The following is a 27219-nucleotide window of genomic DNA, read 5'->3' as shown; positions in this document are numbered from 1 at the left end:
TGTAATACCAACTCCACCCAATACCAATGCTTATTGGAGTTATTGACCTCATACACAAGACCAGAAAATAAGACACCAGCCTTCAGATCTCATGATACATTGTATTGTTGACAAATGCACTGCTAAACAATTAATAGTGTATCACTATCATACACGTATTATTATCATATCGTATTATCAGTGTAATCCGAGTAAAATAAAAAACAGTAACGGAAATCGCCTAGCATATCCCAGCTTGAAATAGAATGACATTAAGATTGTGGTGTTCATACAGGTAACTGAATCCCAATCCACTATAACAATGCTGGTAAGAAATCTAAATATGTACAACCTTGTTGCACGGATACATAAAAAGTAAATCTAACCTACAACAGAAAATATTTAAGTGAGAGTGTGGTAGCGTTAGCCTAACATGCTAGCTGACGGAACGTGCTGTGTTTATGCAGTGACACTGATCTAAAGTTTGCATACATAAAACATATCATTTAATAAAATGTGCATGCGAGGCAAATAATTCTTCAAGATAGCACAAATTTCACTCAAATCTAGTTAAAAATAATTTTATGAGTGAAAATACGAGTCGGCTCTAAGTAAGAAATAGGTATCTGTTGATATTGACAAAATGGTGAACAGTTGGCTGAAGAAATCTAACAAACCAAATTTTTTTTATTAAAAAGAATCAGACTGGGAACTTGGCAAAAGCTTTCCAGTCACTGATGCATGGTTGAAAATGACTGACAGAAGCCAACTTATTTGGGAAAGACAAAAAAGGATTGGCGACAAAACAATTTTCACGTAAAGAAATAATGTATTTTTATTTGTATTACAAAAATAAAGTGAATTAATGTATGGAAAGAAGTTGGTATATGACAATTGGTCAGGAGAGATAACCACCTACATGAGTAAACAGTTTGGGAATGACTAGCTGATGTGAGAGAAATGATAGAATGACCTTCCATCAAGGTCAAAACCGTAACCTAGTGAGTGATGACTTCAGCAGTAATACCATGAAGCAGAAAAGACTTTTACATCACACTTTGGCTAAATTTATTTTACTTTCTTGCTTAAAATTATTTATTTATTTTAATCTAAAAGAATTGTAATATCAGGTCCTGCCAGTCCCAGAACTGTTTGAGGGATGACGATGCCACTGATTTGGCCAGCGTGCTGTCGAGAATAATGAGCAATGTCTAAATTAATGTACTGCAGCTCTTCGAGTCATAGACCAGCAAACCTGTGTAAAAACACAGAAACATAACATTATAGTGGGTAAATTGTTGAAGGAATAGGAACAAGTATCACAACTGAGAGAAAGAACAGAAAGCAAAAGGTTGATAATATTATTGTACCTCCTGATGTGTTTTTGCTAACAACTCATAATTGTGACTTTTCATCAAAACTTTCCTATTTGCGAAGGTAGCAATAATTTCATCCTCGTCCATCCATGACCGCAATACATTTCAAAGGTATTTTTAAGAACATGGCTCAGTAGCGTAACCCGGTTAAGGATGACTTGTTTTTGGTTCTTGTGCAATATGCCCAGCATGTGCGGCAGATTCATGTCTACCCACTGACTAGTCGACACTGACAGAAAGACCAAGTTTTGTACAAGCGAGCGTGGCAGAGAGCATGTTTGTTTAGATAATCGTAACTTTGAAATGTCATCATTTAAAGCCATACCAAAGGGCCCTTCTTCCTACTGTTAGTAAAGGAAACAAATGATGACAGCTATTGTTAATCCTCTACTGAACATTGAAATCACTCGTGTTGGCCTTGTTAGAATCATAAAAAAATTATGTAAAAACAATCAAGGGCTGACAACCCCGATTCCAATGCTTAGTAAAGATTGAGATGATCACACCTGTTATTATCTTCCACATAATGGCTGGGAACATCAAAGAAGCTTTCTTCCAAGTCATTCTTCCATGCAAAATGCTCAAATGCTACTTTAGCAGTGACAGTCGGAAAGACTGGGATTTCTACAAGCAATCATAATTAAACTGTATGTACATTTTCATTACAGCACTTTGCTGTAGGCTAATTCCCTGTTAGGAACTCAATTGCCAAATTTGGTCTGTGTTTCTACCAAACTTGTATCAATTTATAATATTTATTAGCCAAAGAGAGGACTCAAAATTTGACCTTATCTTAAATCAAGCGCACATATATTATACATGTCATATATTGCACTGGCAGATGACATATCATTTGTATGCATACTAAAAGACTCAAGATAGGCCGACGGCTATCAGCTGATGAGTACAATGAGTAGGATATGTGTCAGTTGTTATGATAGCTGAGACTTGTCACTACTATTATCCTAACCTGTCTATTATTTGTGATTACCTTAGAGGTTGACTTGCAACAAAATTCACATTACAGTTATTTGGTATTAAAAATTCACCATGTCTTACTCTGCTGTGTTGTAGGTGCAAAATATGTGGAAATGGGATTACAAGCTCTTAAAAGCTCAAAAATGAAAGTTAATCGCAGCCATCATGAAAACGCCGTAGTTTGGAGTCTCTTTATTTCGATGACGTTCTCAAACATTGTGGTTATTGTTTTGACACGTGATGTTATCACGTGAATTGAAAGGCCAATAAAAGGCTCATTATAAAATGTCTCATAGCACTAGTTTATGACAAACACTTCGGGTTCTACCGGAAAGCCCGTATCAAATATAGATGCTCGCTACTTTACAGTTTCGTTTCAGCTTGGTCTAATCATCTAGCCGTAATCTGATTATGGGACCCATACTTCCTGCCAAATGGCGCGAACAATTTTTGCAGCATTTCTCAACTATCACAGGTGACCAACAGGCTCCTCATGTTTATTAGAGGATGATATGCACTCCTTCGAGTTAAGGTTAAAAAATTAAACGAATTTTCACGGTAGGTTATAAGGTATTAGTGCTGAACGTGACAGCATTACAATGACGATAAAATAAACGCGTAAGAACAATAGACATGGTTTTATTGGATGCGTGAAGTATATTTGTGAAAATATTTCGACGAATGAGGTTGCGTGAAAGTGTAAACCGAACCCATCTTGTACAACTACATCCCATTTGAGCCGTTTTGAAAAGAAATTCTAATCTACGGCGGTTTTGTGATGGCTGCGATTAACTGTTCGTTTTTGAGCTTTTAAGAGCTTGTAATCACATTTCCACATATTTTGCACCTACAACACAGCAGAGTAAGACATGGTGAATCTTTTGATATCAAATAACTGTAATGTGAATTTTGTTGCAAGTCAACCTTTAAATAAAACCTAAGAGCCTAACACCTGTCTGACACCTAGGAACCTAGGCTAAATTATGTAGTCTCTGATAATGTATAAACAGCAAACTATCCATAGCCTCTGTAGCTATAAGTGAGGCGACTTGTTTGTGAGGGTGACTCGTGCATCAGCGCGATGCACGACCAACCTTGCTTGTCCCTAGTCTGAAAATCTCCAGCCCATGGCTAAGCATACTTTTGTGTACATACATAGTGTATGTAAAGACCTACTTACCCAACTTAACAGGAAAGCCAGGCGGCAGTCGACCCGCCATAAATTCTCTCAACTTTTTGAAATGTCGAAGAGGCTTAATGCTCTCTAGGACTGTAAGCAACTGCTGAACTGTCACAGGGAACTCGGCGCTCATTGCAACGGTTGCTTGAAATGTTTTACTTGACTTCTTGCTCTTTGGTGGCCGGCCTATGCATGGGGGTTTGCCTGCTGGAGCGGACCAGTACTCTTTCCATGTTATGTTGGGAAGCTTTGGGGGAGGCAGGGACTCCCTCCTCGTAATCGCCTGCAAAATATGGATATAGTGCTAGTCTATCAAACGACAGATTGCTTTATATTGGAGATTTATGCTAAGGAAATCAATTGGTGAGCCCAGTCTAGAAACCTGTCATAATTAGCCAAAGCATGCCCGCCCTAGTACGAAATATTAAGCTTGTGAAATGTGATCAACCAAAAGAAAACTTTTAGTAAAATGTTTGTAGAATTCAGTTTGCTGTTTCTTCCTACTATCTGCACGGCTCCCTATTTCATATCAACCTTTGGATAAAGTTTTGTATTGTGTCTGATCTAAGATATGATTTTTGTAGGAATTTCATTTGAATAAAACTTGCAATTGTGACGAAATGAAAGTTAAAGTATTAAGCTAACTATCTGTCCAATAAAAATATTATATGAAAGTATCAAAATTTAAACTTCTACCCTTGACAAGCTAGCCTTGACCCTTGACAAGCTAGCCTTGACCCTTGACAAGCTAGCCTTGACCCTTGACAAGCTAGCCTTGACAAGCTAGCCTTGACCCTTGACAAGCTAGCGTTGCTCAATGTGTATTTAACTGCCGGAAACAATATGAATTAAAAATAGAGTCGGTAATAACGAATAACGTGTGGACCAAAAACCAGTCTATCATTTTACCTTTAGTGATGTGTAGGCAGATGACTGAAAATTTTGATGCTAAAATTTTCCGTGATGTCTATCGTAATAACGCAGCCAATTTGGTAGAAGCGAGACTTGATTTTTTGACAGTGCTAAAAGATTTTGTTAGGGCACTAATCACTTTTAAAAATTATTTCACTGTCTAATAGAGAAAAACAACGCTTGTTAATACTTGTATTTATGCAAATAAAAAATACTAAAAATTGTTTAGTGATTATTAAATGCTCATCTGGTGTTTATGTAGCAAACTCAGGTCCAAATCCATGGAGCTGACCTAAATTGTATCAGAAGTGATTACTGTTATTCACAAAATAGAAAATTATTTTATCTTTTCTTTTAGTCAACAGTAGGCAAAGAGCTGACAACTCTTCCTATTACATAGTTGTATCTTATTATAGCTGTCAAACCTGTTCAAGCTTTTTAAAAACGGTTCGAGCGTTTCGTGATCAGGTAAGAACTTTCCTATCATAATTTTTCTATCAGTACAGCAGCTTTACAAAATTGCAAAGCAACATTTAAGACAAGAAAAGGTCAAATTAACAAACTATTGAGAATCAAAGCAATAAAAAGTAACCTACCGCAGGCCCATCCTCGAGCGCTTTATGTATGTTAGACTGATCTATTTTAACTCTGTTAGCTTTTATGTCCTCCTCTGATAGATGCTCCCTCCTACAAAATGTTATTAAGAGCAAAAATAAAAGACAAAGCGCATTGACTACCACACAAAATCTGAAGTCTTCATGGTGTATATGCATATATATCTATATTTCTCAAAGCTTGTGACTTCGTTGTTGTATATGTCCAGGTATAGCAATTTTCATATCTTGGAATAAAGAATCCACAAAGCAGAAGATTTGATCTCGGAACTTCTTATTCGCCAGTTCGACTGCCTTACTAAGCCCCACAGGCTTTATAGTTTCGCTAGGCGATATATGTCGCTATATGGGAAGAAATACGCTACGCTTTTGGTCACTACGCAAAGTCATGGCGTAGCGTCATTCATGAAGTAGCTCTTATTAGTAGGCTTTCTCAAACTATCTATTGGCAATGTGCCAGGCTAATAGCAAATGGCCGGCAACTCTCATAACCTCTCATTAATTTATAAGCTGATTTTTCACACACGAGCAATGCCAGGTAGCACAGCTAGTATATATACATGTATATATATCGTATATATACTGTATATACTGGTATATACTGTAAACGGTAGTGGTATACGGTATACATACCATATACCGTAAGTCCTTATGCTCAAGCCGCGCGGCCTGTCGTTGGGCGCGGCTTCTGGTTCAAGGTCATAGGCCGCGGCTAAAGCCAAGTTTTTAAAACTTACATGGGGCTCAGGGCGGCTTCTCGATAAATGTGGTCTCTGCTCAGTTCTGCGCTATAACCATAGAATCGCAGTCATGATACACTTTTATGTACGGGGTTTTGGCGACCTACTCGTTTATTTTCAAGGTCATGTTTATGGAATAGTTTAGAATAAAGAAGAATTTATTGCTCATGTTTAACTCACCACAGTCATAGGTAATTAACACCATTTCATTCTTGACCGGCATCTTTCCATAAACGTGAAGCCCTCAAACAGTGCAATAAAAATCTAGCTTGAGGCATGGCAAGTAAGTTATTGATGCAAGGGTATAGGAATTGTAATTCGAACGTGGAAGTAAAAGAAAATTCATTTCACGTGTACTGATGTAGCCTGGTTTCTTATTGAAGAGGACGGGGGTAGATCGAAACCCGTCTTAACACTCTCGCTCCCGAAGGGGGTCAAGAACGACAAAACCTCAGTCATTAGCCGCGGTCTGTGGGCATACGCGGCTTGTTGGAGGATTATTTTTTCTTTCGTGAGTCATCTGTTTTTGAGCACAAGCCGCGCGGCTTGAGCATGAAGACTTACGGTATATACATATATACTGTATATATATATACTGTATATACTGTATATGTATATATATATAGAGTATGTAGGAGAGGAGCCTAAAGAGACAGGACAAAAGTCTGAATACTTGGCAACAAACTATATGTACTTGGAATCTGCCAGTCTAGAAAGCTGTGATTCGAAGCCATGCCCAACAGACTGCACAGTCATCAGTGTTAAGAGCTAGCCATAAGGAGATATTTTTTCATACTAATTTTCAGTTTGAGAAAAATAATTTTGATAGGGAATGTTTAGACGTCTTATTTAGGATTTTTCAGAATCTTATTTGACAATAAAAAATGATCTTTAATACCTGAATGGCTTGAATTACGGTCTGATGAAATTGACTAGTAGATGTCTTTAACCAAGTTTTAAGTATCATAAAACTGGCAATTAGTAATGTCATAACTTGAACTAGTTTTAAATTTACAATGTTGATGGCTGTTGCAGAATTCACCAGCAAGATTTGAGCCTTCTACAAGCATTTTTAGCAAACCTACACTGAATTTATCTCCTTTAATACTGCCAATCACAGAAGCTATTCTTTTCTCATGAGACTGAGTTTTCTTGCTCTATAATACCAACCTTTTAACAGAGACAAGTTTGATGCCATGAACATGGTAAAAGTCAGCATTACAGTCAGCAACCACTTCCTGTAAAAAAGAAGATTCAAATTAAATTGGATTCAGTTAAAAGCTACCAACTAACATGTATGTAACACAGACATGTCATGTGAGCAATCTGACTGTATGTAACACAGACATGTCATGTGAGCAGTCTGACTGTATGTAACACAGACATGTTATGTGAGCAATCTGACTGTATGTAACACAGACATGTTATGTGAGCAATCTGACTGTATGTAACACAGACATGTTATGTGAGCAATCTGACTGTATGTAACACAGACATGTTATGTGAGCAATCTGACTGTATGTAACACAGACATGTTATGTGAGCAGTCTGACTGTATGTAACACAGACATGTTATGTGAGCAGTCTGACTGTATGTAACACAGACATGTCATGTGAGCAATCTGACTGTATGTAACACAGACATGTTATGTGAGCAATCTGACTGTATGTAACACAGACATGTCATGTGAGCCATCTGACTGTATGTAACACAGACATGTCACGTAAGTGATCTGACTGTATGTAACACAGACATGTCATGTGAGCCATCTGACTGTATGTAACACAGACATGTTATGTGAGCAATCTGACTGTATGTAACACAGACATGTTATATGAGCCATCTGACTGTATGTAACACAGACATGTTATGTGAGCAATCTGACTGTATGTAACACAGACATGTCATGTGAGCCATCTGACTGTATGTAACACAGACATGTCACGTAAGTGATCTGACTGTATGTAACACAGACATGTTATGTGAGCAATCTGAGGAAAGATGCTCTCATGATACTCACAGATTTTCCTTCCTTAAATATGAAGCCTGAGTGAGCTCTTGAAAACTTGATATCCCGAGTAGATAGTTTGCCCGTCTCATTGTCTGTACTCATGAGTAGGTCAACATCCCCTGCTAGGACCTCTTCTGATTGCTGCATAATGTGATTTCATTATACTTACCGTAGATAATAGTAAATTTCACAATACAAAGAAGGAAGAAATGATACTTCCAAAAGACCTTTAATTGTGTCTACTGATCCAGTGAACACAATGATTTGTAAATGAAATAATAATTTGGAATGACTCATTTGCCCATATGAGTAGTTAAGTTCTGCTTTAGAAAAAACAAGCATATAATGTTATTTTATCATTCTCTAACAGAAGGGCCAGAAAGCCATAGAGGTACCACAGCGGTGGAAAAGTGAAGCCGAGAAAGTGCGGAGAAGGAACAGAAAAAGGCTATAAGAAAGGCGTGCTCACATCACGTATCCACTGATAACATTGCGCCACGTTGTCCATTACCAGCAAAGAGCGAGAACCAAGGTTTCTCCCATCAAAAATGAAAGATAAGTCTCCCCTTTCCCACTTCATGTTCTTGAAATCTATTAGCGTCGTGTCCATTCTACAAAACAATATATTTACATCCTTTCAGTTGAGTGTAATCATTTTTCACAAACAGTATGATAAAATGAAAGCTTCTCCCTAACAGCCAGTCTTTCAATTCATTCTCACTTAGAGCTTGATCAGAATCAAGAGGTTTAGGAAAGTTATCTCCTCACTCACTAATGGGACATCTAAGTTTGAAACTGTGATATGGCAAATAGTTAATAGCCTGTGAGAGGCTATGAAAATGTGCGAAAGTGGAAGGATGAGGGGGAAAAACTTATGTAACACTGTTAGCATTATGTCGTGAAACTCATTATATCTGTTAAAAAATTTGATACACAAGTAATTTTTTGAGATTATTATTGTTTTCTTTGGGATTACATATGAGCGAAGACAAGCCATTAATCGCTGAAACCTAACTGTAACTAGACAAATAAACAAAGGCATGAGTGTGGATGAATACCAGTCCTTTCAAGCCATCTCCTAGATCATCTCACGAATCATTACTCATCAGGCCTGCCACTATATTTTAGCTATAAGATACTGATATATATCATGTAAAAGCTAAGCTATAATAAAGCATAAATCATCTGGAGCACCAGACCAAGTAAACTGGAGAGTGGAAGACCATTAATCCAAACCCATGCCAACATATATTAATATTTAATACCCGCTCCTAGCAATTGGCTGAAACCTGTTACCTTCAACCAATACAAATGCTACTAGCTCAACAGCGAATTAAAAGAGAAGTATGCAGCAGAGAGTTTGGTTGGGTAAGGAGGGTGGTTGGAAAGGAAAGGGGATGGCTGGAAAAAGAGAGGAGGATGTCTGAGAAAAGAGAGAGGAATGGTTAAGAAAGGACAGGGAGATGGCTGAGAAAGGAGGGAGGGTGGCTGGGAAAGGACAGGGAGATGGCTGAGAAAGGAGGGAGGGTGGCTGGAAAGGACAGGGAGATGGCTGAGAAAGGAGGGAGGGTGGCTGGGAAAGGACAGGGAGATGGCTGAGAAAGGAGGGAGGGTGGCTGGGAAAGGACAGGGAGATGGCTGAGAAAGGAGGGAGGGTGGCTGGAAAAGGAGGATGCTAGGAAAAAAGAGAGGGATGGTTGGGAAAACAGGATGTTTGGAAAAAGAGAGGGAGATGGCTGGGAAAGGAGGATGATTGGAAAAAGAGAGAGGGGTGGTTGGGAAGAGAGGATGGTTGGGAAAGGACAGGGAGATGGCTGAGAAAGGAAAGGGAATGGTTGGGAAAAGAAGAAGACAGATGTCAATGAGAGCAAGGAGAGGAGAGTAGAAAAGGAAAGAAGAGATAGGAAAGTAGAAAGAGAGATGGGAAAAAGGAAAAAAGTGATATAAATAAGAGACATTAAAGACACAAAGAGGAGTGAAAAATAGAATATTGAGTTACGAAAGTTAAGAATGAGTCTTTAAAATGAATGAATCTAACGATTGCTGCTGCTGCCCTAAGAAGTAGGCCATTTTAGCGCATGACCAAATAATTCCTTATTCGCAACACAAAAGGCTTTGGCACATGTTAGCATAATATAATAATAATATAATGCAGCCTACCTGATACGGCAGCCTTTCTTATATAAATGGCAAGTGTCACAGGGCAGTAATCTGGAGACTAGAGGCACTAAAACCGAAACATTGCTTTTAAGGTTGACTTGCAACAAAATTCACATTACAGTTATTTGATATGAAAAGATTCACCATGTCTTACTCTGTTGTGTTGTAGGTGCAAAATATGTGGAAATGTGATTACAAGCTCTTAAAAGCTCAAAAAAGAACAGTTAATCGCAGCCACACGAGACCGCCATAGTTTGCATTCTCTTTTCAAAACGGCTCAAATGTGACGTAGACGTGAGAGATGGTTTCTGTTTACACTTTCATGCAACCTTATTCGTTGAAATATTTTCACAAATATACTTCACGCGTTCAATAAAACCATGTCTATTGTTCTTATGCGTCTGTTTTATCGTCACTGTAATGCTGTCACTACTCACTTTTAGCAGTGATATCTTATAACTTACCGTAAAAATTCGTTTAATTTTTTAGCCTTACCTCGAAGGAGTACATATCATTGTCTGATAATCATGATGAGCCTGTTGGTCACCTGTGATAATCGAAAAGTGCTGCAAAAATTATTTGCGAAGTATTGGGTCACATGATCAGATTACGACTTGCGGATTAGACCAAACCGAAACAAAACTGTAAAGTAGCGAGCATCTATATTTGATACGGGGTCTTCGGTAAAACCCGAAGTGTTTGTCATAAACCAGTGTTGCGATAAGTTTTTTATTGAGCTTTTTATTGGCTTTTCTATTCACGTGAGAACATCACATGACAAGACAATAAATAAATTTCATGACTACGTCAGAGAAATAAAGAGATTCCAATCTACGGCGGCTTTTCGTTTTTGAGCTTTTAAGAGCTTGTAATCCCATTTCCACATATTTGGCACCTACCACACAACAGAGTAAGACATGGTGAATCTTTTGATACCAAATAACTGTAATGTGAATTTTGTTGCAAGTCAACCTTATTTAAGAATACATAAGCTAAAATGCACGCGTGATATGCCTTGCGAGTCACTTTTATGACCTAAAATTAAAGCCAAGAACGTTTTTAATGATTGTGCAATACAATGGCAAAAGGAAGCCTATTTGAAACAAATTCATAACACACATTCAACTGCGCATTTAGTGGAAACTATTTTAGGCAAGCAAACACCGTGATGCCCAACAAGATAACTGGATGATGCAAAACAATCTCTAGTCAAATCACTCAAAATGAATCACTCTGACAAGTAAACTGTCTACTTGTAAACTGTTGTCTGACACCTCTACTGTTGGAACACAGCAGATGTGTCATACAAATACTGGTCATACACTGCTACCAGCATCGAGCGCTGAAAGGATATAAAACTTATCAAACTCCACGGCTCTTACCCCAGCTATGAAATTCCCATTTTAATGCCAGCTGGAAGTCATCTAAATCATTGAGGGCCTGTTGCACGCCAGGTCTGTGAGAATCAACAGACTCCTGTGTTTGTTCACGTAGTCTGTGCAGCATTGTCATTACTGTAATAACAATCCACTGTCTCGTCATACGATAGCAAATGAACACTCTTCTTCATCTTAGTGAACATCAACTTGGAAACACTCGACATTCACTGGTACATAGAAATAGTTTGAAATTTGTTGCAAAATGACACAAATCTGTGAGAGTTGATAGACCTTGAACAACTTGAGAGTATTTCCGCATGTTATAACTTTGCATTAGACTTGCTCAAAACTAGATATTTTCAAGTTAATAGAAAGGCATAAGCAACTTGAATATAGTTTTAAAAACAGACATACTCGTTGCATATCACGAAAGCAGGAGAGATAAACAGAGATTGATCTGATCTGCGCGCTACTCGCTCATACAATTTTTCAGCTTGGGCTGGTAAGTCAAGAAATGAAATGGCGTTACAAATGTGCTGCCTTCTCGACTCTTGAAAAAAAATCCATTGTTTGAGTGGCATTAAACACAGTAATGCTACCGCTGATTTGGCTATTATATAACAAAAGGTTAGATAAAGGCAATAAGGACATACGAGTAAGCCTGTGTGATATGAGCAGATTTCTATGTCAGCGGGTGAGAAGCTAAGATAACGCATGAATCAAAAGGAAATAATGGAATAGCATATCCAAATGGAAAAAGCAGCTAACAGGCATTTGAAAAATGATGCCAGGGTGTTGCCCTATAGGCCTATAGACAAAGTACTCTTTGAATACGGTAATACACGGAATCATGCCCCCATCTTACGGAAATACAGCCACTGGAAATACAGTAGGTATCAACTAGATGAATGCCCGGAGTTGCCCGAGTAATAAAAAACTCTTTGCACAGAAAATGTATTTCTATTTAACATATACAACATTTACCATCATACCTTTAAAACCTTATATCATTAGTAAAGTGTTTAGTGCAGTTCAAATGAATTAAGAAAACAACTAAAACTATAAGTGTTTAAATGTGAATAATTAGCAAGTAATGGCTAGATAAAGTAGGATTTGTTAAAATGAAAAGTGAATTGATATCGATACAATTAAAACGAACTGATAAAACCATAGATATATATACCTATGGATATAGGATATATGAATATAGGATATGGATATATGGATATAGGTATATATATCTATGGATAAAACAAAATAAAAATCATGAATATGTTGAATTACTAATAACAATGAGTACATAGAAGTGTGTATGTATAAAAATGGTTTACTGTTGCAGCTATCCACCAAAATTTTGAATACGACGATGCTGGTACCTTTTAATCTACATGTATATATATAAATCTCAGAATTTGTGTCTGTTATTCTGTACTTCGGTTTGTCCAGCTATAGCTATTAAAATATTGATATGAAGAATCCGTATCACAGGTTTGATCTCAGAACCTCCCTTTTTGCCAGGCAAACAACTCACAAATTACACTACGCAAGATTGATAGGTAATTGTGCGATATATGTCGCTATCTGGGTGAAAATACACTACCACTCTCCGTTACGGCGCAATGTAATTTTATGCTTGCTCTCACGGCTATTATTACCAAGAGCCCTAGATAACCAGCTTAATCAAATTAGCCATTGACAATGTGTCAGGCTAATGGCAGGCCACTACATAACCTGACATTGTTTTATACGCTGTTTTTTAATAACCGTGCAACGCTGGGCATTTCGCTAGTACTGGTAAAAATGGAGAAATAAGATATCGAAATTAAATACATCAGTGAAGTGCATGAGGGTACTTTGTCTGACTGAATAAACAGAGAATACAGAGGCACTTTTTGCTCGAGGATGTTCATGTGAACAGTTTTTAGTTTCATAATTTGTAACGAAATGCCCTTTGCAAGAACCGGAAATTGTGTCATTACAGTTGCACTGTAATGACACATTTGAAATTGAAACGGCGCATTTGAAAATTACAAATTAAAAAAATTAATGGATATCAAAATGGTTTTTTAAAAAATTTCAAAAAACAAGCAAACGCAAAAGGTAATATTAATTCATAGTAAAACGTACATATTTACCTTTAATCGCATTAAAGATACCGTAGATAAGCTACTTGATGATGATAAGAACATCTTAAAAATTTTCGTTAGGTGCCCATGTTTGCCTACTTGCAATTGCAATCATCACGAGCTCAATTCTAGTACTGAGGGGATTTTTCATAGGAAGACTTAAATCGATATAGCTGGACACATTGATGACAAAAGAAAAACATCGAGATTAAGCGCGGTTAAGCTATCTAATGAAAATCCGCAGAATTTTAGAGCAATCACATATTCATATGACTCATGCCCAATAGGAGTTAGCCCTAGTTCTTCATAAGACAGCCGCTTATGTATACGCCCTCCATAGCTCAAAATTGCATATTCTGAGTGGTATTTAGCTCTATACTTATCTGTCCGCTGGGCCAAGTATAGCCAAGAAATAGAGCTGGAGTAATATAACTATCCACCTATAATTGACTGTTGAACTTATCTTCTCATACATTGAGCAGCTCAACACAGACCAATAATCTTTGATAATTCTAGTTGCGACGCTTACGAGATTAGTTGGTAAATCAAATGGCCTGAATAATCAGATCTTATTGCTTAGAGATGCTACAGCTCATCGCCGGAGGTAAGAACTTTTTCTAAGCGAACTACAGTAGATGCTCCTATAAACTATACCTCCTATAAACTATACCTCCTATAAACTATACATCCTATAAACTATACCTCCTATAAACTACACCTCCTATAAACTACACTTCCTATAAACTACACTTCCTATAAACTATACCTCCTATAAACTATACCACCTATAAACTATACCTCCTATAAACTATACTTCCTATAAACTATACCTCCTATAAACTATACCTCCTATAAACTATACCTCCTATAAACTATACCTCCTGTAAACTATACCTCCTGTAAACTATACCTCCTGTAAACTATACCTCCTGTAAACTATACCTCCTGTAAACTATACCTCCTGTAAACTATACCTCCTGTAAACTATACCTCCTGTAAACTATACCTCCTGTAAACTATACCTCCTGTAAACTATACCTCCTGTAAACTATACCTCCTGTAAACTATACCTCCTGTAAACTATACCTCCTGTAAACTATACCTCCTGTAAACTATACCTCCTGTAAACTATACCTCCTGTTAACTATACCTCCTGTAAACTATACCTCCTGTAAACTATACCTCCTGTAAACTATACCTCCTGTAAACTATACCTCCTGTAAACTATACCTCCTGTAAACTATACCTCCTGTAAACTATACCTCCTGTAAACTATACCTCCTGTAAACTATACCTCCTGTAAACTATACCTCCTGTTAACTATACCTCCTGTAAACTATACCTCCTGTAAACTATACCTCCTGTAAACTATACCTCCTGTAAACTATACCTCCTGTAAACTATACCTCCTATAAACTATACCTCCTATAAACTATACCTCCTATAAACTATACCTCCTATAAACTATACCTCCTATAAACTATACCTCCTATAAACTATACCTCCTATAAACTATACCTCCTATAAACTATACCTCCTATAAACATATAACGTAAAGTATTAAGTCGGTACACATCCTAAAATTCGAATTGAATAACGAGAATACTTGAAATATCGCTTTCTCTCTCGACAAAACAAAAACGCTTTCCAAACAAACCCGGTCGACTTACTGATCTTTAATGGAATATTCATACCTCACTCTCAATACCTCTCTGTTTTGCATTTATTTTACATTTTTACAAAAAAGTTATTAGTAGCTTTTTGTAGGGAATTTTGTTCTCTTTCAAATGGTGTATGATAAAACAATCAATTTTAAGGCAACTGCTAATTGGAGTAATTTTTGTTGGTTAATGTTGTGGCCTCTCCATTATAACTTATATAAAAATAGTGAGCGTGGCCTCTTTGTTTGGAAACGAGTGAGCTCCCATATACGCTTCCGCGGGTCGCGGAACTCTGTAAAGCTATACGGCTCTGAGTCTACCAAGCTGAATGTCACAAGCTGTAATATATTGTAAATCTATCTTTTATCCGAACTTCAAAGCCTGGCAACGGATAGATGGACGATCAGACAGACCTCGCTCTTTTACAAATAGTAAAAAATATTTTACTTGTTTTACTTTAATGTTTTACTTTATTTTCGACATACAAAATATTTGTTATTATTTTCCTTGGCAAAATAGACCTTGCTTTCTATAAAAAATGAAAAGATTCATGTAAATTGACATTGAAGGTGTGCACTCTCCTTAGCTTATTGTAAAATTACCATAGTCATGGGCCATAAACCGAGTACGTAAAAGTGATAAGAAAAAACTCATCGATACAAACAAAAAATACGACAGTTGCTGTAGTCAGTAAGTTATGCTAAGTTTTTTTTCTTCTTGAAGAGCAAAAGGGGTGGGTTTAGAAAGATCTGAGCTGAGAATGAATTAGGCAATTTACATGTATTTTACTGTTCGTAAACGTAAAATCCTTATAGCGTAAACCTTCCCGGAACAGATTATTTACGTTGTAGGAGAGTTTACTGTACTACTTACATAGTGTCTTACGTATGTTTAAAAGAGGTTTTCTGTTAGATAGCATTTATGAAATATGGACATACTGATCTCACGATTGCCATAGCTAATAGCTTCATTCAACGATGTCTGTGCTTGAAGGTTTTTGGAATCCACCGGAGCATTGTATGCTAGCAATACCTGGACGCATTCTAAAAACAGAAAAACAATATAGTTCTTTTTAATTGACCAACAAAACCTACATTTATTACCAAGGTTAATTTACTTGTTGCGTCCTTCATGCAAAATATTAGAGTCAGATCAAAAGAAGATCAGCTCAAGTGGTTGTGAAGTGATGATAGTGAGGTCAAACAGTGCTGAACTCGGCATATGTACAAATGTCTTTTATCCCCACTAGTACCCTGGCAGTCTGATGTGCCGAGAGAAATCATAAAGCACAGAGAATAAGTATAAGCAACATAATTCCAGAACCCTCCCCGGTGAATTATTGGTGCAAGTGAAACGGGATCAAATCCCGTATGACACAATCTTTTTTTAAACCTCCCACTGTGACTTCGAACAGACATGGCTCTTATCATAGTGAAGATTCGTATGCTTGGCAGTCCCGTGCACCGAGAGAGATCGTAATGAACTATCACTGTTCATAATTAATTCATGAAGTGGCAGGGCGGCTGAGTGGTGTAGTGGTTAGTGCACTGGTCAGTAAATGGGAGTATGGGAGTATCGGAGTTTAATTCCCGTACAAGGCAAGTTTTCCTAATGTTCTGATCTTGGCTTCAAACAGACAGACCAATGATTTTATTAGAGTAGAGATTGGCAAATTTGGCTAGTGTGAGATTATATCCCAATAAATTTACCTTTGCGTCCAAGCATTGAAGCGATATGAAGTGCTGTATTACCTGCAAAATATGTGCTTGCATTACTATTACTTAATTTATAATGGGTAAAGCGAGCTTAAAAATATCGGAAATAGTAATTCAAATTACATGTAATTCAGTTACCAACATAGTCTTACGCATGAACAATGCTTGTCCTACAGAATGTACATGTATGTGGTGAAATACAGTCTATCATTATACATTTTAATTGGTCAGATCTGTTTCCTTAGTTTTTACATAATCGCAATATCCTACAGATTGTAGCTTGTAATAGTCAACATCTGCAGTCATTCATTTTGAATAAAACCAGATCATCTTCAAGCTCTCTACTCGGCCTCCCACACTACTTATTTATTCTCACCATGTTTGTCCTTGAGGCGTGGATCTACTCTATTGTCTCGACTTGACAATGCCTTGGAGAGCGACTTAAAATCCCCTTCAAAAGCGAATTTGTGTAATCTGTACGCAGTCTCATCAGACTCACTGTCCTGCCACTCATTGCTGCCTTTAGAGCTGCACAAATCTAATAGATGTGTTTCAGACAAATCTGCGACTGCGTCACAACCTTCCTCAGGCTCAGTCACTGATCTTGCGTCTATATTCACACCATCCATCGCAGTTTATCTTAAACAGATATGATTGCCAAACTTGTAGAATAGCCAGTTTCATAACAAACCAATACTTGTTGCCAAGAACTCTTGCCAATTCGCTATTAAACTGTACTAAACTGTATAACAGAAACTAGCTTATTCGATGTAGTTGCTGCGAAATATATCAACAGACACCTTCTGTGCAGGAACTTGACATTTTTCTAGCAAAATTTAGTTGCTTGTTATTTTGAGCCAACTTAAAATAATGTGCAACAAGGATGTTAGTAGCAATAAAAAAATAATGATCAAAACTATTAATAAGCCAGGTTCTGCGCTAGGTCATAAATGCTAGCTATATCAGCTACTTAAAACCGAATAGGTACCAGAACGAGCTTGATTTGATACTGACACACATAACTGCCAACTCTCACGCATTGGGCGTGAGACTCACGCAATAACCCCAAAGAAAAAATAGAAATGCGTGAGATTTTTGCCCCAATTTCCACAATTTTATATATACTATCATTGATACGTCAATTGCCCCAAAACCAAATCTCACGCATTGCCCCACTCTTAGGTTGGCAGGCCTGCTGACACATGTGATTGTGCAAGTCAATATTTCTCCGGCCCACAGTTAATTATTGTTTAAATGGGAAAAGGCAAACTTCTGAATTTAAGACTCGCATCTACTGAGATTCGAACTCAGGTCCCAGTTCTATGAGCGACCTCTCATTTGGTGGTAAAATAAAAAGCTTCGGCGACAAAACATTTTTATTATTGAAATATGTGTAGACTTGAGTTATTGTCAAAAAATCCAAATATATAGCCAACGACATATTTAACTGACGAAATATATGCTTGTACGTAACGCTGCTAGAATCCATTTTGATTGAAACAGAAAATTATAGCTAAGAATGTAAAAGAAAAACGTGAGGCCCTTAGTTTCAATCGGCTAGTTTGAACTGCACAATAAAGTTACAAAGAACATGCGCACGCAAACCCTATTCAAGAAGTTATCATCATCGGTCTCGTCAAAGCATCCACTTAAAATAAATACTCACTTCTTCATCTACATGTATATTGGATGCAACTATGTCAATGGATAACGCATTTCCATGAACTTTCACAAACATTAACGTCTTATTTTACTTGTCACTATTTGCCCTACTTTACCGTAAGAGGCTGAGTTGAAAACAATAGAGTAAAATGTGGTATTTTCATAGACTAAGACGTAAAGATTTGTAATAAAAACGAAGAGCGGCTTTTATTTTGCTACAATATGCCCATTGACTTAACAATACGCATTTAATAACAGAGAACAGCTTTTATTTGTCGGGATAGTTCGTACATAGCGTTCGTTCCGTAAATTAACAACTGTACATGAAATACGTATGAACACAAGCCATAGGTTAGCTTGAATCAATGATATACAACCACTCGCCCCGTGTAGAGGGGTTTATATCATTGCTTGAATTGAAATATGTCTACTGATGTGTACGAAATACGAATGTTTTCTTATAAACAATGTAAAATGATTTCAACGACGTTCTATGAAGCTTGTCTAAGAAAACAATTTCCAACTAAAGACTGGCGTTGTGCGCACCAGTTGCAGAGAGCAGATAACTCAAACATTTACAAATACGTAGTTACGTTGCTTATCTTTAATTGGTGCAAATCAGAGGCTTGTCAATATAAATCGACCAATAAAGCTATGGATATTGGCTTTCACTGTTTTCACTCACTGCTCAAACGATCATCTGCTGCCGTTCTGACTGGTTTTGTGTTTCACAGCTGCGGGTAGGAGCTCGCTCACTATTTGCTTCTTGGTAATTGACTGGGAAGATTGATGCATGATAATTTTGTTAAAACGATGTTTTATTAGGTTGTTGTAGTCTATCTGCAAACGGCAGCTCAGCTAATATTTTCAAACAGCTGCTAATAAATTCCATTCAGTGAACGCAATCGTTTTTTATCTATTATATTTGTAGGCATCCCACACAAACTGTGTTATCTCGCTTCAAATTGGAAACCATTAGAATTTTGAAGGCTAAATTTTTACATGAAAAAGTTATGCATCGGTTGCAGTTAGGACACTTATTAGTAGTAGTGTATACTCTAGTTTATTTTCTAGAAATTTTGTATCGATGGCTGACAAGTCAACATTTCCGGGTTTTGCTACTGATGCATTGCATGTTGGCCAGGAGCCAGAGCAATGGTCCTCTAGAGCTGTCATTCCTCCTATTTCTCTGTCTACGACATTCAAGCAGTATGAGCCTGGAGTTCCGTACAGCGTGAGTGATGCATAAGTTCAATGTCTATTGTTATGCATGTCTGGAACTTGAGCGGGGTGTTGGGTAATTCACAGCTCTTATGTCCTACAGGGTTACGAGTACAGTCGGAGTGGCAATCCTACTCGAAGTTGTCTAGAGAAGTGTTTGGCATCTCTTGAGGGAGCAAAGCATGGTAGGCTTTTAACTAATGTATATACATTGTGCTTATAAGTAGGTGTGTTGTAGAACACTAACGATCTTTTCTAATCCGTTGTTTGTTCACTTTGACAGTGTATACATAGCTTTTTTGTTTGCCTAAACATTTTTTATTCACGTTTTTGTTTGCTAGAAAGCTTTATCATGTAGGCAGAGCTTCAGTTAGCATTTGTGAGATATTGGAGAGAGGGTGCTATACAAATGCTATAGCTCTTATAAAAATTTGCTGAGATTATTTCAATTACTAGCTAAGGCACTCCTGCTCCACACTAAAAATAAAAAGGAGATTTATGCCAATGTTCCAATGGTTAATTTAGCATTTGTTTACTGTATATTAACTTGATTAATTCCAATAAATTTGGAGGGTAAGAAAGAAACAAATATTATTTTCAAATCAATTCATAATAATCCACATAGGAAATAGCACATGCTTGCTTTTGAATAAATGTAATGTATTATCAATTAACATAGATTAGCTGAAGGAATTAGTTTAGAAGATTAGTTGAAGGAAAAACCTACACGTGGCAATATTAGTAGCAATCTAAAACAAACTCTGTGCTGCTTTCTCATGTCAACTGGCTTTGTTTTTATGATCATGATTGTTTTTATGATTATTTGTTCTCTTTGGCGTCGCAAACACTATACATTCAAACTTGAAATTAGAGTGTAAGTGTATTGAGATATGTTTGACTATGTGGACGATAGAGAGCCGTGATCTTCATGTTTACCCACCATACTACCGACTAAATGGAGTTACTTCTAAAATGCCAATTATGTATGCAGTACAATTCGGGATACAATACTTGTTTTTTGTTGCCATTACTACGGGCATAATAGTACCTACTTAACAATAGATATCAGCTAATTTTACAGAACATCATTGGCTGATGGTGCACGGCTGTGTTTCAATTTACAGAGACTGATAAATATTGCTCAGGACTGAGTAGTAGTCTGATAACTTAACAAGTACATTTGTCTCTTTACATCCCTTATTGATAGGTCTGGTTTTCTCTTCGGGCCTTGGTGCGACCACAACCATGATCCACACTCTCAAAGCTGGTGACCACATCGTGTCAATCGATGATGTGTATGGAGGCACTAACCGCTACTTCAGCACTGTGGCAAGCAAGTTTGGTGTGGAGGTGACCTTCTGTGACATGACCAACTCAGAAAATCTGCGAGCGGCAATGAAGCCTAGCACCAAGGTATGTGCTATCTAGATGAGGATATGTAGAGATTTTTCAGTTAATTATATTTTTCTCATCGTCTGTATTTGGTGATTGTTTGTTTGGTTGCAGCACCTGACACGACTTACATATATCACGGTTGGCTTGCTGCTGTAAATCTGCTGCCAAGATAAACCTTGAATCTTGTGTAAGAATGACACTGCAAATTATTGTAAAAGCAGCAACGGTTTTTTTGCACCGGCTTCATTGTCTGGACAGCAGATATTGTGGTGTAGGACCTGGTATTGCCATTGCTTCGTTACGTCATTATTTGTTGACCACATCACAGTGCAGGCTGCACGCGAGACAGATGGGCATGGCTGATCATTCAAGATGGCAATGTTTGGGTGATTGCAGAGCTAGCTTACAAATCCTATTTAAATAGTCTGCATCAGTCTGTTTGATGCAGATTGTTCAAATATAGATGTAGCAGGTTATAAATGCAGGTAGATTGAACAGGTATATAGATGCTATTTATATACCTGCTCAATCTATATTTGGCAGAGGCGTAGTTTTACATCTGCTTTGCGTAATGGTACCTGCATGGCCCTACATATGATAGGCACACAAATTTATTTCTTTTTCTTGCATCGCTACCTCCAGATTGTATGGATTGAGAGTCCAACTAACCCCTTACTCAAGCTGGCTGACATATCCGCTCTCGCCGACATCGCTCATCAGCAAGAGGGTGTCACAGTCGTTGTCGACAATACGTTCACTTCTCCGTACTTTCAGGTGAGTTTTTCTTTGAGTGGCCAATAACAAGCGATGCTCACTAAAATGCTAATCTTGTTGGTGCTTTGTGTTTTGCTCTCATCTGACTCATTCTGAGCTAATGTTTGACAGAGACCACTAGATCTAGGCGCTGATCTAACTTTCCATTCCATATCTAAGTACATCAATGGTCACACGGATGTAATCATGGGCTGCTTCATGACCAACAGTGATGATCTTGAAAAGCAGTTGCGATTCCTACAGAATGGTAAGCTTATGAGTTTGTTTAAAGATAAATTGGCGTGTACTCTATTTGTTTTTGCTTTCTTGCAAAATAAAATAACTTTTTACCGTTGGTGTTCACTAGCTATTGGAACAGTGCCAGCACCCTTTGACTGCTACATGGTGAATCGTGGTGTGAAGACTCTGCACCTGAGGATGAGAGAGCATATGCGTAATGGACTAATGGTGGCACGAGCTCTCGAGACAAATCCTCGAGTTACAAAAGTCATTCATCCAGGTACAAGAACTCTTGTAGGATTTCACATAGTGCTAGTTGTGGTGCTGAGCCAAGTCGTCTGTGGTCGAGAATTGAGTTAAAGATTGAAGTTTAAATTTCGATTTAAGGCAGTTGTCAAGTCAATTTATATTTCTAATAGTCCAACGATCCATGGCCTCTTGATGCGTGTTCAGGTTGGTCTAGTGTCTTCATGAGTCTGGTAGGTAAGAGATCGTAAGAAGTAGTAGTGGACCAATATGAGGTTACGAGTCTGAAACACTGTAGCGATCTTTGGGAAATAGACCTCTTTCATTGGTCTAGAAACATATATATTAACAGGGTTCTTTGCGTGTTTGGCAGACAATATCATCTCTCAGAGATGTTTTTAACGTATCAAAAAGCTGGAACTGAAAAAAAATCAGCAAGGATGAAAGCAGGGTGGGTTTATCATTGTCCTTCAAAAGAAATAAGTCACAAAGCAAAGCAGCAAAAATTAGTTTATCATCGGTGTACTGTAGGTATAACTTTGTAGCGTTGGACAACTCTATGCTTAAGGCTATTTATGAATTGTCTTACATTGCAATGTTGGGCAACTCTATGCTCAAGGCCGTTTATGAATTGTATACATCATTGCGTTGGGCAACTCTATGCTTAAGGCTATTTATGAATTGTCTTACATTGCAATGTTGGACAACTTTATGCTTGAGGCCGTTTATGAATTGTATACATCATCGCGTTGGGCAACTCTATGCTCAAGGCCGTTTATGAATTGTATACATCATCGCGTTGGGCAACTCTATGCTCAAGGCCGTTTATGAATTGTATACATCATCGCGTTGGGCAACTCTATGCTTAAGGCTATTTATGAATTGTCTTACATTGCAATGTTGGACAACTTTATGCTTGAGGCCGTTTATGAATTGTATACATCATCGCGTTGGGCAACTCTATGCTTAAGGCCGTTTATGAATTGTATTACAATATCTTTTCAAGTTCTTTTTATTGAAGAACTTCAAAAGATATCCATTTGAGGTGCATATCAATGAATAAGAGATTTGGAAATTATAAAGGAGCATTTCTAGTTCGTTATTTTGGTCTTTTAATAATCTTATTTTTTATTGGTTGCCCTTGTCAATTCCTTGTCAAGTCCTAAAACATATATTGTTTTAGTACAATGGACATTGGAGGTGGTGGTTTTGGAGCATTTATAAGAAGGGTTGTCTTTCAACTGCAAATTTTTGCTAAAAGATGAAATAAATGGAAATATTGAAGTTATGACCATATATGGTTAGATTCATATTTATATGGTCATGATCATACCAAGCAACCACACTTGCTATGTATGCATAATTGAAAGCAATTGTGGTTGTTTTTCGTCAGTAGTTTGTTTAATTAGTGTGATTTTTTAGTAAGGTTTTTGTCAGTAGGGTGTTTTGTCAGCAGGGTGTTTGCTAATAAATCTTGCAGCTACTTCTCTATAACTTATAACGGATACTTATTGTTGAGCATGTTTTGTGAACTGACAAGACTTAGATATACTTTTGTTATTTCTATTGTCTTCAACATCGTAGTTAATGACATCATTTAGAGGGGTGAACTGTGAATTGTATAAAACACATATTTACGTGTATATTGATCGAAACAACCATTTACAGAATCACATTTTGTTCTTTTTGTAATCTCTTTGGATCAGCTAGGATAAACATGTAAACAATAAACGAAGTTAAAAGAGCAAATAACACTCTAATAAATAATTATTGCAGTCATGAAATAACTTTACATGACAAAACAAAAATCTTTTACATGTGGCCCAATTTTCAAAATTAATCTCCCATAGATATTTTTTGCTGAGAAGATGCATGCTCTCTAAAATACTGTAACTCTATTATTTTCTGTATTTGTAACAATTTTTTGAGATTTTTTGCATCTTCAATTTAGATTTGCTAGTGTTAGAATGACAACAGCAAAAATACTGCCCTAAACACATGTATGCAATGAAACCATTTAAGTGTGCAGTTGTCTTGCAATGTTAATAAGCGAGCAATATCATTGACCAGGCTTGGAATCGCACCCTCAACACGAGCTCGCCCTCAAACAGATGAAAGGATTCAGTGGCATGGTTTCTTTTTACATAAAAGGAGGCCTCAAGGAAGCTACCCTCTTCATGCAGTCTGTCAAAGTGTTTTGTCTTGCTGAGAGTCTGGGAGGATATGAGAGTCTGTGTGAGCTGCCGTGAGTCCTGTTATGCTCGTTCTTTTTTGTCAGTTTGTAAATGTTTGGGATTTACTTGACTGACGACTAATAATAGAGGACTTAATTGGCAAAGTAAGTTCTACAGGAGGCCTGCAATTGCCTGGTAAAATCTTATTATTAGTGAGGTTCGCATTGGCTTCCATTGGCTTCGGTGGCTTTAACTTAACAATGCAAGTCAAACCATCAATTGTGCCTTTGACAATGTCTTTTCATGCTTAGTTGTTTGTTTGTAAGTACTTAATCTATTGCAGATGAATTTGTTAAAACTTTCAGTGGTCAATTATGTGGTGAAAAACTGCTTTGATTATGCACATTACAGGTCAGTGATGACCCACGCATCAGTACCTCCGGAGACCCGAGAGAAGCTTGGCATCTCGGATAGTTTGATAAGGCTCTCTGTGGGCATAGAAGACGGAGACCGGCTCGTAGAAGACTTGCAAACGGCTTTGCAAATAGCTGTAAGTGTCATACGTATGTATAGGGGAGACTATCACGTCATCTGTGGGTATAGGGGAGACTGTCACGTCATCAGTGGGTATAGGGAAAACTATCTTGTCATCTGGTGGGTATAGGAGAGACTATCACGCCATCTGTGGATATAGGGGAGACTATCACATCATATGTAGGTATAGGGAAGACTATCACGTCATCTGTAGGTATAGGGAAGACTATCACGTCATCTGTGGGTATAGGGAAGGCTATCACATCATCCATATGTATAGGGAAGACTATCACGTCATCGGTGGGTATAGGGGGTGAGGCTAGCACATAATCTATGGGTATAAGGGGGTAAGGCTGTGATGTGATTTGTAGGTATATAGGGTGGGACTATCAGGTCACTCGTAAGTATAGAGAGTGGGGCCATCATGTCATACGTAGGTATGGAAGGTGAGGCTGTCATGTCATCTGTAGGTATAGGAGGTGAGGATGGCATGTCATTTGTAGGTATAGAGGGTGGGACTATCATGTCATTTGTAGGTATAGAGGGTGGGACTATCATGTCATCTGTAGGTATTAACGATTGATCTGTAAAGTTTTGTGTTATAAAGGTCAGTATAACCATCATGAAAGTCAAATATCTAGTTGCATCAAGATTCTAGTGGATAGAATTAGCTAGCTGGTGACGAAAAGATAATTATGATCATGGTCAAGCTAATAGTCATCGTCATAGTATATTTTTAGTGGTGATGTAAGACAGTAGTTTTCTGTTTCAGGTTCCCATGTGAGGTCAACTTGAAGATGTTTCTAAAGATGAGAGAATCTCCAATGACCAGCATAATCGTAGAATCTAAATATTTGATAGTGAACTTTACATTGCTTTTGCCTATTTGTTTGTCTGCACTTGCAGTACTTTTATGCCTAGTGCTTTCAACACAACTTATTGTTGTGGTGTGTTATATTTTTCATATCCTATGGATATTACAAGCAATCATTTCGCAAACCATTGTGCCACTTGATAATGTGGAGACCTTGAAGCTACAGGGTATTTTGTACATTCATCACATGAGTGAAGTACATCGCATGTAGGCATAAACAATATAGCAGTTAATCATGATACACTATGTAGCTTACCAAGGTGTTTAAGGTAGTTAACCCAGGTACTGCATGCAGCTAACCCAGGTACTGCATGCAGTTAACCCAGGTACTGCATGCAGTTAACCCAGGTACTACATGCAGTTAACCCAGGTACTGCATGTGATTAGCTTAGTTTTTGCATGTAATTAACCAAGTACTGTATGCAGTTAATCAAGGTACTGCCCGGTATTTGTCAATGTGTATATCAATGCGTATTTGTCGATGTCGCATGTCAATTAGCAAAATAAGCATGTCACTCATTAAGGTACAGCGTGTCACTTAATACAAAAAGTGGATGTAGCTTAACAAGATCGTGTGTAGCCTACCAAGATGCATACATAGCTTGCCAATGTGGCATATGCATACCTGGCAAGAAAGTGTATGTACACCTTGCCCATGGTAGCGTGTGTATACCTTGTCAAGGTAGTGTTATGTATACCTGTATACCTTGCGAAGGTGACGTACGTGTACCTTATGGAGATAGTGTATGTACACCTTACTACAGTAGTGTGTGGTAAGCACAATACACTACCTGAAAGTAGTGTATGTACACCTTCTCAAGGTGCTGATGTAGTACGTTGAGTTGTAGCGTATTGCATGATCTAGTATGTTCTGCACAACCTATTTTGTTGTCTAGCTGGTGCATGTGGGATGTTAGAGCTTTGAATATTGTTTGCATTCAAACAGATCAAAAAGAAAGCATGTAACTTGCTATCTTCAAATCCCAAGTCATTTTTGTTCATTTTTAAATTGCTACATTGTAGTAAAATAACTTAATTACACAAACATACCAAAACAAACTAATTTGATTTAGTTTGATTAGTATTTTGTGCATCTCTTTGCAGTAAAAGCGCTTAGAAGAACAGGCATTTTGTAAAGATATATTTGCGTTCAAAACTTTTAAAATTGAGCACTGAATTGAGCTTTGTTTGCATAGAAAAAATCTTTCAGGTAAAGAGCTTTAAACCCCAAAGGTCAGTTTGTGGGAAGCACTTTCTTTTGGCCAGACTGTAGATTGAAATCCTGTGA

The 27219-nt window shown here is 37.5% G+C and overlaps 2 protein-coding genes across 2 annotated transcripts; one reads left to right on the top strand and one right to left on the bottom strand.

Moving 5' to 3' along the window:
• Positions 1-81: 81 nt before the first annotated feature.
• LOC137398883 (ankyrin repeat domain-containing protein 13C-like) lies at positions 82-18546 on the bottom strand. Its single transcript, XM_068085053.1, has 13 exons — positions 18499-18546; positions 17209-17471; positions 16827-16868; positions 16056-16160; positions 11334-11465; positions 9952-10018; positions 8261-8402; positions 7801-7932; positions 6950-7017; positions 5022-5112; positions 3514-3796; positions 1862-1979; positions 82-1234 (listed from the first exon to the last, which is right to left on the bottom strand). Exons 2-13 carry the CDS (start codon positions 17459-17461, stop codon positions 1219-1221), a joined length of 1449 nt encoding a protein of 482 aa, XP_067941154.1. The 5' UTR covers positions 17462-17471; positions 18499-18546; the 3' UTR covers positions 82-1218.
• Positions 18547-19125: 579 nt separating this feature from the next.
• Positions 19126-26059, top strand: LOC137393769 (cystathionine gamma-lyase-like). The gene is made up of 10 exons (XM_068080462.1): positions 19126-19234; positions 19569-19728; positions 19819-19900; positions 20923-21128; positions 21753-21884; positions 21996-22131; positions 22231-22383; positions 24420-24594; positions 24935-25073; positions 25830-26059. Exons 1-10 carry the CDS (start codon positions 19149-19151, stop codon positions 25839-25841), a joined length of 1281 nt encoding a protein of 426 aa, XP_067936563.1. The 5' UTR covers positions 19126-19148; the 3' UTR covers positions 25842-26059.
• Positions 26060-27219: the final 1160 nt, after the last annotated feature.

The sequence above is a fragment of the Watersipora subatra genome, chromosome 1 (genome assembly GCF_963576615.1).
Source record: "Watersipora subatra chromosome 1, tzWatSuba1.1, whole genome shotgun sequence".
Lineage (NCBI taxonomy): Eukaryota > Metazoa > Bryozoa > Gymnolaemata > Cheilostomatida > Watersiporidae > Watersipora > Watersipora subatra.
Note: the sequence above shows the minus strand (reverse complement) of the source record. Positions and strands in the feature narration are given on the sequence as shown.

Excerpts from the sequence above, each read along its gene's own strand:
- LOC137398883 (XM_068085053.1), bottom strand. The coding sequence starts at position 17,461 with ATGGATGGTGTGAATATAGACGCAAGATCAGTGACTGAGCCTGAGGAA. Across the intron at positions 16,161-16,826 it reads TTCAATGCTTGGACGCAAAG|AATGCGTCCAGGTATTGCTA; the intron begins GTAAATTTATTG and ends TTCTGTTTTTAG. Across the intron at positions 1,980-3,513 it reads TGGCTTTCCTGTTAAGTTGG|AAATCCCAGTCTTTCCGACT; the intron begins GTAAGTAGGTCT and ends GATTGCTTGTAG.
- LOC137393769 (XM_068080462.1), top strand. The coding sequence starts at position 19,149 with ATGGATATTGGCTTTCACTGTTTTCACTCACTGCTCAAACGATCATCT. Across the intron at positions 21,129-21,752 it reads CAATGAAGCCTAGCACCAAG|ATTGTATGGATTGAGAGTCC; the intron begins GTATGTGCTATC and ends CGCTACCTCCAG. Across the intron at positions 22,384-24,419 it reads TACAAAAGTCATTCATCCAG|GCTTGGAATCGCACCCTCAA; the intron begins GTACAAGAACTC and ends ATCATTGACCAG.